Source organism: Ustilaginoidea virens, chromosome 2, assembly GCF_000687475.1.
Source record: "Ustilaginoidea virens chromosome 2, complete sequence".
Classification (NCBI taxonomy): domain Eukaryota; kingdom Fungi; phylum Ascomycota; class Sordariomycetes; order Hypocreales; family Clavicipitaceae; genus Ustilaginoidea; species Ustilaginoidea virens.
In genome coordinates this window covers 937,914-956,725 of record NC_057317.1, presented here as the reverse complement: position 1 = coordinate 956,725, position 18,812 = coordinate 937,914, and the positions used below count along the sequence as shown (strand labels likewise).

The window sequence follows — 18,812 nt, the reverse complement described above, 5'->3', positions numbered from 1 at the left end:
TGTGCTGTTACTTCATAGGTATTCTCAAAGGCTTGGTTCGTAACCCGAATGCTGCACGAATCCGCGTGCTGGCCAGGCTGGTGAAACCCGGCTGTCTTTTGATCACAGACCAAGCACTTGACAGTGCTAATTGCGTGCCCTAGGAAGTGACTAGCCGGGCCATAGGTGACAGGACTGCATTTATCTCTGACAATGGATAAACAACAGTATATCCATCTCGCCCAGGGGTAAAAGTTGTCTTATAAATAGCGCGACAGCCCCACACCTTATGTATCGGGTACTCTGATTGGTCCACAGCACGATGTGGAACCCGCGTCACGGTTCCACGTTCCGGCATCTCCGTCGGGAGAGGCAGAGATACAACGAGTCCACGACAGGGTCCAAAAGTTTCACTGGCCTAGCACCAAATACGAGGTAGACTGGAGGTGGATCGCACTTGGTTACCAACGGGTAATCGGATCCGACTTTTGCGGTAAAACGGTTGCTGGACTGTCTGCTCTACTCCGTACTCCGTACCTGGGAAGCCAACTACAAACAGCCATGATCGATCGATTGGAGACGGGCCCGTACGAGGAGATGCAAGAGCATACGTACTGCAGTGCCGTAGGAACCCAAGGTAGAGAGGTAGAGGTACCTGATCGAGCCGAGTCGCCGGGACTTAAACTGAGGTACCTGTCTGTTAGTCCTCGACGTCTGGCATGTACTCGCGTTACAATGTATGGCAGGATGGGTGGGTCCCGAGACCTAGCTCCTAGTGCGATGCACCTTTGAAGCCACCATGTCACCATCGTAAAGCATGGCAGCAAATATCGATTGACGCGGACTGGCGGCCCAGGTTTTCCACACGGCCTTTTGCATGTATGGAAAAGGGACTTGTCCCGTCAGCATTGGAGTGTTCGATGAGGCACCCCGCCCGTTGTATATAAGTAGATAAGCCATGCCCATTGCCAAGAAGTAGGCAGTTCAGTTAAGTCGAGACGGGACGGGCACCCACTTGGTCTACAAAACGTGTGGCGTATCTGGAGTAGTTGGAGTCTTTAGTAATTCCCGCACAGAAGTGATGGAACTCCGTACGGATACTCCGCACACTTAAACCAACTCCAAATTACACAACGTCCAGCTGAGGCTTTCACAGTGATGTGTTGGTTTACAGAGCGTGGCTTCGACACCAAGGCGCAACTCATCTCCAAGTTATCGCCTTCTTTTTTTTTTTTTTTTTTTTTTTTTTTTGGTGCGTGCGTGTGTGTGATTGTTGGAAAACAAACATGAGAAAAAAAAAACCAGGTAAAGAGGGAAAGGGGGTAGGAGTAATTTAGTTCAAGTTTTGTTGGTCGCCAATTGGTCAATTGATGCTCGCTCTCCACCTTTTACGTCCCCTTTTTGCTTAGGCTGTGTTACAGCATAGTCAACGCAAGGTTCAATGGAGCGGATGGAAAGGAGTCATTCCGGTTTTGGACTAGCGTGATTGCAACCCTGGCCAACAAACATCAGCAATTTCCCGCATTCTTAGCCAGCCCAGCCATCATCCATCGTGACTTTGTCCTTCATACACGCTGAAGTGAAGTCCACGGCGACCGAGAGCCTCTGCCGCTTTCGCTTCACGGTATCCATCATTCCTTCGGTACCAGTACACTCCTTTTTTTCTTTTCCCTTTCCCATCTACTTGTTTCACCATCTGTCGTCCTTTTCGCCATTGTTACCCAAGTCGCGGTCAGGTCGTGAGCCTCCCTTCCTTTCTGAGCATCCAAAGTCGCGCTCTCTCTCCGTCGACTGACTGGCAAAATTTTAGGCATTGCCGTTCAATCTGACATGCACATCACTGCGACACCACGATCGATTCAGCCGAATATTTCATCCATCGCCTTTCGGATATAAGATTCGATTCCTTCCCGACTCTTGTTGGTGGTCTCCTGACGGGAAACGTTGCCTCTGCTTGGGTGAAAACCCTGTGGCACAACACCGCAATGCGGCTGCCGCTCTGCCAACGCCGCTCAAAGCGCTCATCCGTCTCGATCCTGCACCCAACTTTTGTAGCACTTTCGGCACTTGCCCCGTCGCTTGCTGAAGCTGTTCACTTCAATCCAGCGCCGTCAGCGAACCTCGACTTCTCTAGTTTGGGCAGAATAGCCATTGCAGGCGATTTCAACGGCATCTCTCTCTATGAATACGAGGGGCAAATAGCTCGGCCGCTGCCTACAAATGGCAGCGACTCTCTTCTCGGACGACTACCAAATGGGGCTTTTGTTCCCGTCATGTCTACCGATGCATCAATTCGAGCAATGTGCGTACTGAGAAACGGCGATGGTGGCTTGAAAGGCGTCGTCGTGGGGGGCAATTTCACCAGCCTTGACGGCATCCAGTCAACAGCCGTCGCTCTCTTTAACCCGAACTCGACCGAAATCACGTCCCTCAAAGGCCTCGAGGGTGAGGTAAATGCATTGTATTGCGATGACAGTCAGAATATTGTGTACGTCGGTGGTAATTTCAAGGGCTCCAATTCCACCAACGCCATTGCTTGGTCCGACGCCGACGGATGGATCAACTTGCCCTTCGCTGGCTTCAATGGCCCCGTCAATGCCATCTCCAAGACCTCAAACGGACACATTGTGTTTGGAGGTAGCTTCACGGGGCTTGGAAACGCCAGCACCCCCAGTGTACCAGACCTTCAAATCGTCAATCTCTCTACCGCCAACATCACCTCCACGAACGGCGCGACCACGGAAGGGTTCAAAGACCCAAAAAGCATCGTATGCTCTGCGGGAAAGGACGGACCTGGCAGTACTTGGCTGGCTGGTGACAGAGTGCCCGCCACTTGGGAGGCAAAATTCGGGTTCGGGTTTCAGCCTACCAAACTGAGGCTTTACAACACCCGTCAAGACGGCCGCGGCACCAAAACTTTTCGGTTCTTAGCATTTCCCATAAATGGCATCATGAACTTCACCTACGTCGACCCTTCCACCGGCAATACCGCCACCTGCACCAGCGAATGTCCCCTCAGCCATAACGACAGCGTGACATTTCAAGACTTTCACTTTGTCAACAAGGTGGGTATGAACAGCTTCCAGATTGCGATATCAGACTGGTATGGTGCCGGGGCGGGCCTTTCCGGGATGGAGCTCTTTCAGGATGACATATTCGCGTACGCTATTGCCGACTTCAACGAGCCAAAGTGCAGGGGGGTTCAGTTCCCGTCCACTGCAACTGCCACCGGACCTTGGAAACAATCCCCATCCATGCAAAGCAACGCCGACTATCTCGCAGCAAGCCTGACGGGTGACATCAACAGCAATTCGGCTTCCGTCGTCTTCACGCCGAACATTGTGGAATCCGGCAATTACACCGTCAACATGTACACGCCGGGGTGCATGCCGGACGGTAGTTGCTCCACGCGAGGCAGAGTCAACGTCACCGGTGTCATGTCAGCCGGCGCCGTCAGCGCCGGCTTCAGCACCACATTGTATCAAACCAACTACTACGACAAGTACGATCAAATCTACTTTGGCTACGTTGACAAGAGTTCGGACACTTTCAAGCCCACGGTCACACTCACACCCCTAGCTGGCCAAGATGTCCGCTCACTCATGGTTGTTGCTCAGAGAGTTGGGTTCACTCTCACCAAGTCGACTGGCGGGCTCAACGGACTTTATGATTTCGACCCGGCCAAGAAGACGGCCGATGTGCTGTCCACGCTGGAGAATTCCGCAATCAACAAGTTGGGCTCCGAGTTTGGGCGCAATTCGGCAGTAAAGTCACTGGTCACGTCAGGCGACACACTTTTTGTGGGTGGCAACTTTTCGTCCAAGAGCTTCGTGAACGCTTTGGCTGTTTCTGGTGGCACGGAAAAGGCGACTTCGCTCGACGGCGGTCTAAACGGGCCGGTTATCGACATGCATCTCCAAGGCACGAGTCTCTTCGTGGGCGGGGGCTTCAACGCAACCCTGGACAAGAACCAAGAGCTGAACCATGTTGCCGTATACAATATTCAGTCCAATTCATGGAGCCCGCTTGGAGGCGGGGTCGACGGGGTCGTGCATCATGTGGTGCCTATGCAGCTTAACCTGAGCACTTCCACCCCGGAAACGGCCATCAGCCTAAGCGGGTCGTTTTCGGAATGCAAGGCTTTCAACGGAAGCAAAGCTTCTCGGGTAGATGGCTTCGCTGTCTGGATTCCTTCTCGCAGCAACTGGTTGCAGAACTTGGATCAGCCTTTGCCAACCTTTGACGGGGTTCTCACCGCAAGCCTCCAGAATGTATCGGGCCAGGGCGAACTTTTTGCTGGAGCGTTATCGTCGGCACAGCTTGGCGCGCAAGATGCTGCAACTCTCGACTCGCAGGGCTTGGGCGCCTTCCCTTTCAAAATCGAGCCTGCGGCAAGGTCGACGACAACCACGCTGGACCGCAGAGAGAACGTGTCCAACGGTACGCTCCAAGGAGTGGTAACTGGAACTTTTTACAGCGCTGACAACAGCAACATTACTGTTCTTGCCGGCCATTTCGCGGCACAGGCTGCCAACGGATCTACGGTCAACAACCTGATGCTGATCGATGGGGGAAATGGCGGGTCGATAAGTGGTCTGGGTTCCGGCATCTCGGCCAACTCTACCTTCGTGGCCGTGGCGCTGAGTGGAAGCGTGCTGTATGCTGGAGGGATGGTCACGGGTGCGGTCAACGGCGCTCAGGTTTCGGGCCTGGTATGCTATGATCTCTCATCAAAGTCATTCGGCAGTCAACCTGCTCCCATCTCGGGCAAAAACGGCACCGTAACAGCCATATCTGTCCGTCCCGACAGCAGCGAAATTTACGTGGGCGGTTCGTTCGACAGGGCCGGTGCGTTGAGCTGCCAGGGTCTCTGCATTTACAACGCCAACTCGCAGCAATGGGCGCAGCCAGGGAACGGCTTCTCCGGGGAGGTTACGGGGCTGCTGTGGGCCAGCAAGACGAGCCTCGTGGTCGGAGGCGACCTGGCGGCGGACCAGGGGGGCAAGCAGTTTCTGGTCGGCTACGATGTGAGAAAGGAGACGTGGTCAACCTTTGCAGGCGCCGACATTATTCCCGGCCCAGTGCAGGTCATGACGCCTGCCTCTCGTGACGGGAGCCAAGTCTGGATTGCCGGCAAATCATCAAAGGACGGGTCTGTCTACCTGATAAAATACGACGGAAGCAGGTGGATGTCGGCGAACCAAACGCTGCCTGCCGACACGGTCCTCCGCAGCCTCCAGGTCTTCTCCCTAACCAAGAGCCACGACAAGAGCGACCTGCTCAAGGAAAACCAGGTTCTGATGCTGACTGGCTCGATTATGATTCCCGGGGTTGGCATTGCGTCGGCCGCCATCTTCAACGGAACACACTATCTGCCTTATGCCCTCACGACCCATTGGGGTAGGACACCGGGAACGATGGCCAAGATCTTTACGCAAAAGGATGATTTTTTCTCGACGGACGACGGCCACATGCCCCTTGTGTTTATTGTCCTCATCGGCCTGGCCATTGCACTGGGCCTAATTCTCTTGCTGGTTGTGGCCGGCATCATCCTGGACAGGCTGAGAAAGAAGCGAGAAGGATACACGCCGGCTCCGACGTCCATGGTCGACAGAGGAAGCGGCATTCAGCGGATACCGCCTCAGCAACTTTTGGAATCGCTAGGCCGAAGCCGTCCTGGGGCAGCACCTCTCGTATAGCGTGCCAGTTCCTTGGGGGGAACTTTACTTGCCAAACCAAACCCAACCAGAGCTGGGTTCCTTACCTTTCCTTTTTTTTTTCTTTTTCTCTTCCTCTTCCACTTTTTCTTTTCCCTCCTCTTTCTTCTTCTCTTTTTCTCCCTCTTTTCTTCTTTTCTCTCCTGGTGATTGTGCAAATTTGGGCCGGCTTTTGGGCGGATAAGCTTGCCTCTTCTGCTCGCTCTCGGCATTTTCTCATCATTTTCTTTACGAGGTTACGACTGCTGGTTAATGTTTGTGCCATTTTACATACCACCATTGACTCGAATTTGTCGTGGCAAGTACCGCTTCGGGCCTTTTATGCCTTTTTATTTCATTTTATTTTTTTATTTCCTCGTTGTCACTTGGCACTAGGACGGGTTTTTTCCCTCGTCGGATTCTTTTTTTTTTCCTTTTCCTTGTTGTTGTTCTCCCGCAAAGACGCGTTTCCTTTTTCATACTATTCCCAACCTGCCTTGACCGTTGTACACTATGCCAACGAAGTCTACGCCACAAAGACTCTCGAACTACTCTGAATTTTTCGTTTTAATGGAGGGCTTTGGAGGAGGAGGCAGTGCTGGTGAGGGAAAGCTAGGAGTCAGGGGCTGGCACTCAGCGCCGAGGATGGTAATGCCGCGTTCGGGTTGTTGACTCTGTAGGCGATGGGGACGACGCTGGTGGCTCCCAGTGTTGGCTGATGGCAGATTTAGTCTCTGGATGCGAGATTTTGGTGCAGCCTGACGCCAAAGGTCCGTAGAGGGGCGTATCGAGCATGTGGAAATGGGTGATGGCTCAGCCGCGATCGGGTGTGTTCCGTTGTGCGAAGTTGAAGACGATGACGATGACGAAGCCATTGCCAGAGATTGCCCGTGCACTTTGCAACGGAACCAGCATCGAGCCTGTCCAACAAACAGCCCGGCTTCCGCCGCACCACGCCGCCGATCTCTGGCGTTCCCCAGCATGTCCCCGGCATGTATGTCCCCAGCATGTAATGTAGCACGTTTTGCTGGAGACGGCCAACCCGCTTCTGCCGCTGAACCTGGCCCTTGACAGAGAAGCACGCGAGTCAAGGATTCCACCTCGCGACCCCGACAAGGCCCCACGCGGAAAGGGGGCCCGCAACATGTGCACAAGGGCTCGTGCTCCCGGACAGGATGACGAGGTTTCCCGCTCGACGTAAAGTTGGCATGGGGAAAGTAGAGTCCAGCCGGGGGCCCTTGGCCCTTGGCCTGTGGAGCGCGCGCTCTACTGCCGGCCTCGCCCTCCATGTGTATTTATATATATATATATATGTGTGTACATGAACGTACGTGTCAAGTTTGCCGTCTTGGCCCTTTTGCGGGTGCAAGAAAAGGCCCCCATCCTGGAATTTCCCCCCCCGCCCGGCTTCCCACGCGGCAAGTTTCGCTCGGAGACGGTGGGGAAAAAGCAACAGCACAGCATGGCAGACTCGTGGGTGCGAAGCGGCAAAACTCAATCCGGGTTTGAAGTAGAGTTTTTTGTTGGAGGGGGGGGCATGGGCATGTCGTGGCATCCACGCATGCAGGTATTTGTGCCCAGCAGCCAGCCAGCCAGCCAGCCGACTGGTTCCAACGCCCGCGGTTGCTTCTGCGCTGCCTTTACTTTCCGTTTTCGTTCGTTTCATCTTCCGCCCTCTCGTCTTCTTGCTTTCTTCCTTTCCTCCTTTCTTCTTCTTCTTCTTCTTCTTTTCTTTTTTTTGTGCCCCGACGTCATGGGGGCTAACGCGTCCGCGCTAGGGATATTCGTCTTTTCTTAGGACACGCCCCCGCCCCCCTCCTTTGCAAAAAAGCCGGCATTGCACCCCCCAGCCCCACTCTGGGGGGTTTTTTGAGGGGCTTCTCGCCCGAAAAAGCGCAGCCCCGCCGGCCCTGGCCACAGGCAAAGCCGCAAAATGACGTTGCGGACGGTGCGGCTGCGGCTGTGGGTCGCGCCGGCGACGGCCCCCGCCGCTGACGTCAGAGGTGCCGACCGTTTCCCCCGCGGGGCATCGAGAAGCGCCAGAAATCAATCGCCACGATAGCCATCCTATCCTGCGCCCCCGGTGGCGGGGCCGGCGCCCTGGCCGGGGGGGGGGGGGGGGGGGGCGTGTGCCCGCGAATTTGGACCCTGAAAAGAAAAAAAAAAAAAAAAAAAAAAGAAAGACGGCGCGCGCAACAAAAAAGACATGCATACATACCCCCCTTTCCCCTCCCCTCGAGAGGGCTCCACCAAGGGGAAAAAAAAAAAAAAAAAGGAAAAAAAAAAAAGAGGAAGAGTTTGGGGCCCGCGCGTCGGCGGCGGCGGCTTCTTCCTCAGGTGTCGGTGTTTTGGAGCTGGCCAAATTGATGAGTCTTGAAATTACGGAGCGGCAGGAGGCACACAGATGGTGGATTTTTGGTCTTTTTTGTTCTTTGTTCTTTTGTTCTTTTGTTCTTTTTCGGGGGGACGCGCGGGGTTGGGAGGTACCTGGTACTTTGGGGGAAAGGAGACAGCCAGCACACCGTGGCTAGCGAATCGCAGGCCAGCAAATCTCTGGACTACATACCTCGCCTGCACACCCCCCCTCTTGGCAGGCTAAACGACGACAAACCAACATCAGCAACAACAACAGCAACAACATCAGCAGCAGCAGCAGCAACAGCAACAACATCAGCAGCAGCAACAGAGAAGCAAGCATACCATCAGTTCAAAGAATACCGTCCGCCGCGCTGCCACACCCGCTGCCTGCGCCTTCCCGCTGCCCGCCGTTTCTTTGCTGCCCGCCGTTTCTCGCCGCCGCCACGGGCTGCCGGCTCGGCAGGAAGGAGCCACTCAGCACCGCCCAGCCCTGGCTCCTTCCTCGCGGAGGGGCGGGAAACCCGGCCGAGGCCCACTGGCTCTCCTCTCCGTCTTACAGTTAGTTGCCTGCATATGTAGCTCTCGCTCAACCTACTCCTCCTCTCCTCCCTCTCCCCATCTATTTTCCCCAGCCTTTTCCCCCCTCCCTTTTTTCCCATGGGGGGTTGTTTTTTTTTTTTTTTGTTTTTGTGGTCCTTCACCACCACCCCTGGTCACTTTTTGGGAAAGCCCCCCTGAGCCAGCCTACGATGAGATTAGATGAGCAAAATGTTTGACTCTGAAACGCCCAGCCAGACGGCGCCTCCCTGTGCCCTGCGCCGACCGCCTTTGCAAGGAACCCCCCCCCCTCCCCCGCGAGTCTAATTTCCAGGGAACCTTCCCGGCAGGCGGCGCGGCGGCCTCGGCGCCGTCCTGAAGCAGCATTGTCGCTTGGGCGTCGTGTTTCGGGTTCGCAAAGTATATGCGTGCGTGGTGCGTGGTGCGTGGTGCGTGATGGGCTGTCGACCGCGGAGCTGCTTGCTTTGCAACGTGGAGTCGGATCGTGGACGGCCGGGGCCGGCTCAATCCAGGGGGAACCATGTTCACAATCAACTGTCGACTGCGAGTCGAGGGACAAGTGGGCATTCATGACCCTGGACAGGGAGGGAGAGACCCCGGGGCCAAGTTGACTGACGGACAGCCTCTGCCCTTTGGCGTCTGTATTCCCTCGCCATGCGGCCGTCACCTAGGCGTGCTCGCGTGCCCTCGCTTCGTTCGTCTCCCTACTATTTGCGCTGCTGGCGGGTCCTCTATCTATTCCTGGGACAAAGGTAAAAGAAAAAGAGGGGGAAGAAGAGGAAAAGTCATCTGTGAAATCTTGTCCAAAAACGCCGAGACCACCACTGGCAGTGCCAAAACATGAACCTCTTTGACCTCCAAACACGGCCCGATAGCCAAGCGAGAAAAACATACATCATGTCATATACACAGCGCCATGCATGCAAGAAAACCCAGCTCTTCCATGGATAGACGAGAGACGAGGTCCCTTGCATCTGACAAAATAGAACACACCTCCGCCCTCGCTCCCCATAACACCATCGTTTCGCATGTTCAAATATTGCGTGGCATCAAAATAAACCATATATACCGCCATGTGCCTTAAATGCCATTCGTACCGTCATTCGGTGAGAGTAAACCAAACACCAGTCATTTTTTCGGCCTCCTCGTTCCATAGATGTCATGCGTGCATACAAATCTCCTGTCGCTGCAGAGGGGGGAAAAGAAAGAAATGAAAAGAAAAGCAAAAAAAATGTAAGAGGAGAAGGGGGGGGCGGGTGGTTAGTGTAGAGGTGAAAAGGATGGTTCGCTAAAAACGGTTTCCAGCACCAAGTGTCGAGTCTGCTTCCTAATAGCTTTCAAAGCCTCTATGCTTTGGTTCGGCCAGCGGCTGCACAGTTCCATCAACGCAAGCAAAACAACTGTTGACGATGGATCTAGTCCGATTGATGATACTCTGACCCTGCGTCTGAGCGGGCATCCCCTCGGTGGACTTTTCGGTGTCGACGTAGGTTGGATACTACTGAAAAATGTCTGCCGCAGCCTTCCACCTCGCAAGCAAATGCTATAGTTCCCCCCTCCCCAGCACGCCCCAGTCAGTAGTCTGGTCACCTGGCAGCAGCAGTCGTCATGGATGCTTACGCTTCTCGCCCGTGTGGCTGTACATGTGCGTCTGCAGAGAGCTTGGCCGAGTGAATCTCTTGTCACAGACTTTGCATTTGTGCTTCTTCTGGGTGCTCGAAGATATCTTTGAGCTGAACTGACCCATCATTGACTGAGGCGCCGGAGGTGGTTGCGATCCCATGAGCCCTGGTGGCCTGGGCAGTGTTCGCGAGTGTACCGATTCGATGTCGGAGCCAGCAGCCGAGGAATAATCCGACACGGAGTCGCCGTAATATGCGCCAAAGTTGCCGCTGGATGAGATGGACGAGCTCGTGGAATGCGTCGAGGGGAACCCGTATGATTCCACCGACGATCGATCATGCCGAGTGCCATATATGTTTCGAGGGGTTTCTTGGCTCATGGCTAGCATGCCATGGCTGGCATCGAGAGCGTCAGCAAAGCTGCGGCGCTCATCCGCTTGACAGGACATGCTGCTCTCCGTGGTCAGTACAAGACGGATATCGAAGCAAGGATCGGTGGGGATAGGCGTGTCAGGGTGTTTTCGTACGGTTGTGGAAAGCCTCGTCTAACGGAATCGGCTTCAGGGCCGAGGCCAAACGCAGGTTGTCTTATGGGTGCTGGTGCGTACCCAATGGTGTCGTAGGCGGCCGTGGAGGCTGGTGCGAAAGGGCCGCTGACAGGGGAAGCAGAGGCTGCATATGTGGCATCGCCATACCCAGAGGATGTGGTCATCCTGTTCATGCTCAACAGATCTACAACAGGTTATTATTAGTGGAACAAGGGACGGGGTTGCCGGTGGGTTGGGGTTCCACCGCGGGAAAACATGGCTTTCTTTCTCTCTTTTTTTCTTCCTCTTTTTTTTTTCTTTTTCAGATCGTACCTGCTCCTGTCGTGGACACGGACATGGAACCATAAGATGCCATGGACGATGCGCTGCTCGAGCCGGCTCGAGTAGCGGGACCTTTTGCTGCCATGACACTGGAGCCGATGGCCGAATGTTGAGGACCACCGACGAACAAAGGGTTTCCCGCGGCGGGGGCACTCTGAGGCGAGCTTGATGATGACCAAGGGTTTGAAAAGGCCGGAGGTTGACCGTGTGACGATGGGTAGGCAAATTGCAGAGGGGACGCGAAGCGCTGCTGTTGGGAGGCGTCTAGAGTCATGGTCATGATGATGACGGAGCGAAAAACGTCAAGACGTCGACGGGCAGATTGGAGGATTGGGCAATGCTTATGATGCGGCGTCTATAACGGCTTTGGTGTACTGTCGTTTGTTCCGTCTCGTCGACGCCCAGTCTTTTTTTTTTTCTTCTTGTTCTTGTTCTTCCTCTTCCTCTTGTTCTTCTTTCGTCACGTATATGGGAGCAAACGCAGGGCAAGAGTCGGAGCGAGGCGCATGAATCTGTAGGCCTGCAGGCTTGGTCATGGAAAGCAGAGTAATGGTTGGCTTTGATCAACTGTCTGCGCGCGGGGGGGGGGGGGGGGGGGGGAGCCAAATCGGTAACACAGATCAGAGACAAAAAGATCCTTGGGATGTTCGGGAAGCCCGAGGTGGGATCAGCGAAGGTCTTAAGTGCCCACGGGTCTCTGAATTGAGGTTGCGTCAGTTCCCGAGTTCCAAGCAACAACAGGCTTGACGGGAGGAACAGTGGAGTTCCCCGTGGGCGTCCAAGGTCCATGGGGAGGGTAGGGCCTGGGCGTGGGAGGGCAGGGTGTGTGACGAGTCCGATGGACGGGCTTTGGTATAAACAGAAACAGGATCGGCAAGCCATTATCCTTTCCGGGCGGTTCGGAGTGGCAGGGCTAAGACGACGGGGACGAAGGCAGCCTGGAGGAGTCGAGGGTAGGCTGGAGATTTGGCTGGAGGCTGGAGGTCGGCTGGAAGTAGGCTCGAGGTAGGCTCGAGGTAGGCTCGAGGTAGGCTCGAGGTAGGGTTGCAGCAGCGAGAACTGACAAGGGGGTGTGTGCCTTGGGGTGGGTGGTTTTGGACGCGTGAGGCTTAGCGCAGGTCCGGTTGGCTTTTTTATTCTTAGGGAAGGAGCCTTCTTAGGGGAGGGAAGGTGGAGAAGGTGGGGATGGCGGGGGGGGGGGAGGGGGGAAGGGGGGGGGTGGATGGGTTTGTTTGAACGCGAATGGTAATGGTAGTGGCAAGTTGCAACCGCAGGTTGGGCGGGGCGACGTTGAATGAGGGTGGGGTGGGAGGGTGGAGGCTCGATGGGGTGGGTCCACATAGTCCTGAGAGGGGCCGGCTAGGGTGCATGTGGCTAGGGTGCGCTGCGCCAACGGCAACTGTATAGTATCCGTATCCCGTACTGGGTAAGTGCTGAGTGCCCCAGCCACTACCCAGATTGGGGTAGGCGCCTATTTTGCCCAGGAGGTACGCCGAGCAGCCACGCCGTGCAGCCGCGCCGAGCAGCCGCGGTACGTACCTCTTTGCGGGCAACAACAGGCTTGAGAGGGGAGGGAGACCAAGTGGTGTCCTGTCCTGTCCTGTCCTGTCCTGTCCTGTCCTGACCTCTGACCTCGAGACGAGACTTGGTTGTTGCCGTCCAAATGTCGAAATCACGCGGGTGCACGCTCAGCGCATCAAGCGGTGAGGGCCTGCGGACGCAGCCAGCATGGTGTGCATCATCACGTCCCGTTGTCGACCCGACCCGTGTTCAAAGTCGCAGCTTTTTCCAACTTGCTTCCTTTCTTCAACCCGGGACCTTTACATCACCGACAAGGGGGGTCTTGCTCCAAGCGCAAGCAGGATTATGGATTATGGTGGGGCCAGATTCGCTCATTGTTTTGCTCCCGTACGCCAGGGGCACTGAGACCCCTGGGAGCCCTCTGCGATCCATTTTGCTGGAAACGGCAAAAGATGCGTGGGTGGCGGGACAGTGCGTGTACCGGGTACTAGCACCGTGCACCGTGTTCTGCGTCCCGCGCAACCGTGGGCCTGGCCAGGCGGCTTTTTTGTTCTTGTTCTTGTTCTTGTTCTATCCTGGCCTGCTCCGCATGCTCCGCAGCTACCGCTCCGGTTCCAGGTGATGCCAGGGCAAGACGGACAGGACAGGACAGCGCTCGGCGACCAAACAGCTTGGAGAGAGAGAGAGAGAGAGAGCTTCGTCGTAACCTTGTCCTCCACGGGTTGCGTGGCTGCGTGCTACTTGACCAGCACGCTAAGCCGCAGAGCTTGTCGCCTCGCGCGATAAGGTCCACGGCACTTTTTCTGGGTGGCAAAAAAAAAAAAAAAAAAAAAAAAAGAAAGCCGCCCCCCCCCGATTCCAGATAAAGTCAGGTTGGCCAAGTCGGCCTAGCTGGAAGTTTTGCCACCATGCCATGCCGTTGGCGCAAAATCAACAAATCAGCGTGGGCGGGGGGCCACTTGACTTTGGCAGGAGCCACCCACCCACGCGCCGTTGTCGACGGCATGGCATGCCCTCAAGGGAGCAATCGGCGCGCAACCCCAACTTGACTTCCGTGAGGGAACAACAACGACGTCTGGCTGGCCTTTTCGCTCTTGTCAGCGGTCACCCTGCATTCTATTCGGGTCGGGTCGGGTTGCGCTGCATCGGGTTGCGTTGCGGTGCGGTGCGTTGCGGTGCGGTGCGTTGCGGTGCGTTGCGGTGCGTTGCGGTGCGTTGCGGAGTGCTGCTAAACAGCCAGAAGTGGCAGGCACGGCAACACAGTTGAACAATTGACTCAAGGCGAGACTACCGAGTACGGACGGGCTCGGGCGTATGGGCGTATGGGCCCCGTGCGTGCTCCCCGGTACGTACTCGGTAGATTCCCCGATACCCCGGCCCCATTGGCCAGGCTCGCACGGCGACCATTCCGCCGTCGACTTGATCGGGAGCCAAGCCAACCGCGCCGACCTCCTACGACGCCACGACGCTGCTCATGGCAGTGGGCGTTTGCCGGCTGTCCCTGTTCGGACCAGACTTTTGCGGCGACGGCGGGCCAAGAAATGCTTCTTTCCCGCTGGTTCTGATTGTGATTGTGATTCCTGATTTCCCTCATGCCTGCGTTTTGCCATGACATCAGGTTCCCCATATTCGTCAACAGCCCTCCTGGGTTGGAAATGTGTACGGTTGTCCAATTCCAGCCTCGATTCTATACAACTCTCTTGTCGTCTTTGTCGCTTTTTATTTCCATTTTTTTTTTTCATTTCCATGGTTTTTGCCGTGAATTCACTCACCTCCATCATCGTTGCCTCGCTTGCCTTTTGCAGCCGTCCGAATTTCCGGATAGAGCGCCTGCCTGCCAGAGAGCCTTGGTGCTTGGTCGACGTCAACACTGTACGGTTTTCCCAAGGATGCAGGACCGAGTAAGGGGTAAGGGTCCCGAAAAACGCATTGAAAAAGGCCCCGGCTTGGTCGATGTCGCCCAACCGTGCGTGCGTGCGTGACTTGGCTTGACTTGACTGGTAGCCAAAACAAAACTTGGCCACTTTTAGCTTGCTGTTGTTAATTGTGGGTCACGGTCTGGTGGTCTCTGGGGTTGTGAAGGAGAAATTTGATAGAAGCAGGCGCCCAGCTCTGACGTAGTTGTCACTGTGCCAATAGGCTACGTAGGGTACCTAGGTAGGCACCTCCTAGCTACCGGTAGGTACCGTGGCTAGCCACAGCCACGTACAGGCATCGATCAAATTGTTTTTTAGCCCACATAATTGACTACAGTCGGACGCCAACCGAATGACGGCGTCGCAAAGCACCAGCAAGGGGCGGGGGGTTGCGTTGCAATTGGCAATCCAGCGGCTCCGATTCCGCCTGGTTTCCATCCAGCCTTCAATCGGGCAAGTACATGTACAAGTACATGTACAAGCACATGGGCGGGTACGTGACCTCCCGGCCGGACGCTGAGACATGCCTGCATCACCGATGCTTTCGGCCTATCTGTGCTGACAAGGCGGCGTCGTCGTCGTCGTCGTCGTCGTCGTCGTCGTCGTCGTGTGTCGAGGACTTGCCAGGGGCATTGGGAAGACAAGGCCGACTTGCATGTAACGTGAGAGGGAGGTAGTCCGGGGAGACAAAAACACCTGGTACTAGATTATCGATGCTCGGAAACGGTTGAGATGCGATCGGCTGGGCCGTCCACCTGCAGGCTGCTTTAGTTGGCATGGCATCACATCAAGCACCAAGCTGCAACGAATAAACAGTAAACAGTGCGAGTGTCAGTGCCATGTTGCGAGGCAAAACACCAGCCAAAGTGGCCACGACAGATGGGAGCTTCAGCCGACCATCCTGCACCAAACAGGCAAGAAGCTGCTGGCTGGAGGAGGCAGGCACCCTACCCTACCCTACCCTGGTTGACCCTTTCCGGACGTGGCTGTTGGCGGCCACCAAAACGGACAATGCTCCTTCAGCAACCCCCCCCCGCAATTGACTCCCAGTGACTCCCCACCGCTCGACACCCCAGGGGCCCCGACGTCAACGTCTCCTCTCGTCTTCTTCTTCTTCTTCTTCTTCTTCTCGTCCTTCACCCGACACCCACGGTGCTCTGGGCTAGAAGAATGGCATGGCCTGGCTTGGTTGGAGAGTTGCCCGAAAATGCATCAGCCTCTCTGCATTTGCATTTGCATTTGCATTTGCATTTGCATTTGCGTTTCCCAATCTCTTGGCTTATAGCCGGCGCCCTCCCCTCCTCTTCGCACCAGAACCCCTTTTCCCTCCCCCTCCCCGTGCCTCCCCCTCCCCCGCGCCCCCCTGCTTGCTTTTTTGTCTTACAAACCCCTCGCTAGGTAGGTAGCTGACTTGATGCTTTCTGGCTAGCGAAATTGCTGCATACGAAAAAAAGCATGGTTGGTTTGTTCTTGACACCAGACCTCCTCCTCCCCCAGATCTCAAGCACCTGCCGGGGCCCCACCAGGGTTGGTCGGTAGTCGCTTCGCCGATCACTTGGCCGACAAGAAGCTGCAACCAAACCAGCCCCCCCCCCCCCCCCTCCCTTCGCCCCCGGGGGTTCCAAAGACACGTGAAGGGGACATGGAAGCAGCTGGTGGTGGTGGTGATGCAGCCGTCACGGGCGTGTCGTGTTCAGGTGGCATGTGGGTGGCTGCCGCGCACATTCCCATGCCTGTGCGCAGAGGGAAGGAAAATGAAAAACACATGTATAAAAATAAACACAATAAACAAAAAATAAAAGGGCGGGACAAAGGGGACCGTTGAAATGAGTAGAAAGAAGCCGTGGCGAGACCCAGCCCTTGTTGCTCGCCTATCTTTTTTTTTTCTTTTCCCCCCCCCCGCATAACTACCGCTCTCGTACGGCAAACTCGAAGGAAAATCCGATAACACGTCGCGGGGGAAAAAGCGAAGAAAAAAGAAAAAAAAAAGAAAAGAAATGAATAGGAAAAAAGCAAAAGCAAAAGCAAAAGCAAAAGCAAAAGCAAAAGCAAAAGCAAAAGCAAAAGCAAAAGCAAAAGCAAAAGCAAAAGCCTGGCCTTGTGCCAGCCAGAACTCGACGCCAGGGCACGCGCTAGTCCCAAAGCTCGCACATGAAACGGGCTTCCTCTAACCCTTGCTGCATTAGGCTGTCGATTGCTTTGTAGTACCGCCCCCCCTCCCCTAGGAAAGATGAAAAGGGGGAAGGGGTGCATCTAGCTTAGCTTGCGACGGATTACTCCGGAACGGACTGACAGTACCCCCCCGTACGCGGCTAACTTGCCACGGCGGACGGGATTCTATGTGGTCAGCCGTCGCGGTCCCATGGCACGGATGACTGGTCGCCTCGCATGACCCGCGGAAAGAAAGGCTCGAGTCGCACACGCGGCATGTCAGTCAGGTCGAGGGCCAAATCACGGCAGTTGTTCGAAAACCCCAAATCGTGGGGTACGAGGTAGTTCAGTTGTGCGTTTCCGACACCCGTGACTCTCTGGTGCCGAGCTTGTTGTTTGGCCCCTATGTCGATGTATCTTGTATCTAGGAGCCAGCACAGTGTGTGAACGGTCAAGCTCACCACGTACCGAGGACCCGCCCGTGGCCGCATCTCCGTGGGCCATCTCCCCGACAGCTTACCTACCTACATACGTACCTACATACCTGTTAGTGCTTATGGTGGCCGGAAGAAGCATGTTCCTAGCCAAAGAAGCATTGGCGTCTTCAGCTTGGGTGCCTGCCCAAGAGCTAGGTACATGTGCCTAGGTACCTAGGTACCTGGCAGGTTACCCGATTGCAGGTGCCAGGTACCAGGTACCTACCTAAGGTACCTAGGTATCTGGGCCAAAGGGCCCCACATCAAGGGCTTGGGAACATCTGCCCTCGGCCGGCCGGCACTCTGCGCCTGCCGGGCTCTGACCTACGGCCCAACCGAGGTTTGTCCGGGTCGTCGGTTTTTTTTTTCTTTTTTTTTTTACCTCCCTCTTTCCCCTCTATTTCCAGCTTCACACCCGTTTTCGACAGCCGTCCTCGTCGGTGGCAAAACAAGGGATGCGCAACCGCCAAAAAAACCCCCCCCTAATGGACGACCAGCTCCGTGTTTGTTCATCCCCCGGGTGACCGAGCCTGGACGGTAGAACTCGACGGCTTCCCGCGACGGCCCGTTTTTTTCCCGGTCCACCCAGGCAAGCGATAGATAGGTCCCGGACGGACTGACATCAAGCCTTGCTTGGGAAGCAACCCGTCTGGTCTGCCCTATCGCCCGCCGTCCACGGGCGCGCGCCTACCGGAAAAAAGAAGACCGGGTACGGCGGCGGCGGCGGGCGGAAGAAACTTGCTCGGAAGAAGGGCTTGGACTCGGGCCCGGGCGTTGCAGGCAGTCATGCATGGTCCGTCCGCATCTTCGGCACTTGACAGTCGCTTCTACTTCTTCCTCCTCCCCCGGATTGATTGACGTGGACCAATCGATTGCGGGCTTGGCAACAAGGGGAAGCCCGGATGCGTAAGCCGGGGGAGGTTCTTGCCCCCGGACAAACATATACTACTGCTCGGCCACATCCCCCCCCCCCTCCCCCCTCGACAAGACGACTTGGCTTCTTCCAAGCTCCCCAAGCGCGCCGCGTCAAAGCCGCCTCCGAGCAGCAAAAAAACGGAAAACAACAAGTCGCGCCATCCTGCAGCCTTATTATCCTCGGCACCTCCCCCCCAAAGTCCCGTGCGCCATCCAGGCCGAAGCCGCCGCCAACGACGCAAAAGCACGACACGCAATCTCCAGCTCCCATCGTCCCATCCCCGTCCCTGTCACGAGAAGCAGCCCATCATCATCAGCCTTGGCCCTCGCTCCCTCCACCTGAGGCTGGCCCTCCTGCGGTGGGCAAAAACAGAAGGGGGAGGGAAAGGGGGAGGGAAGTGGGGGGCAGAACAGCGTGCCATCCAACGCCAACCCCGTCCGCAGAATCGCCGAGACATGGCAGCGCCGCCCCGACCCTCTGGCCAAGCGAGCTGTCTCGTCCCATGAAAGGAGCAGCACCCAGCACGCATGGCCAATGGTCCATGCGGGGGGTGGGGCGCTGTCTCGAGACGGGGGCTGATCCTGGGCGGGCTTGCCCTTGGAGCTTCGGAGCAGCCTTTACCTCCGTCCCCGGGGGGAGAAGAGGAAGCGATTGATAACGGAGCCGCTGACTTGCCCTGCCTGGTGGGAGGGGGGAGAAAAGCAGAGGAAGAAAAATGGGCGTTTTACCGCATGACGAGCATGGCGCTCG

General features: G+C 55.9%; 2 protein-coding genes across 2 annotated transcripts; one reads left to right on the top strand and one right to left on the bottom strand.

The window, feature by feature from the left end:
• Positions 1-1,964: 1,964 nt before the first annotated feature.
• On the top strand, positions 1,965-5,678 carry UV8b_02036 (uncharacterized protein; the record flags this gene model as incomplete). Its single annotated transcript, XM_043139534.1, has 1 exon — positions 1,965-5,678. The coding sequence occupies one exon, from the start codon at positions 1,965-1,967 to the stop codon at positions 5,676-5,678; it is 3,714 nt and encodes a 1,237-aa protein (XP_042995468.1).
• Positions 5,679-10,006: 4,328 nt separating this feature from the next.
• UV8b_02035 (uncharacterized protein) lies at positions 10,007-11,362 on the bottom strand (the record flags this gene model as incomplete). Its single annotated transcript, XM_043139533.1, has 4 exons — positions 10,007-10,134; positions 10,212-10,663; positions 10,741-10,945; positions 11,074-11,362. 4 exons carry the CDS (start codon positions 11,360-11,362, stop codon positions 10,007-10,009), a joined length of 1,074 nt encoding a protein of 357 aa, XP_042995467.1.
• Between the last annotated feature and the right edge of the window lie 7,450 nt (positions 11,363-18,812).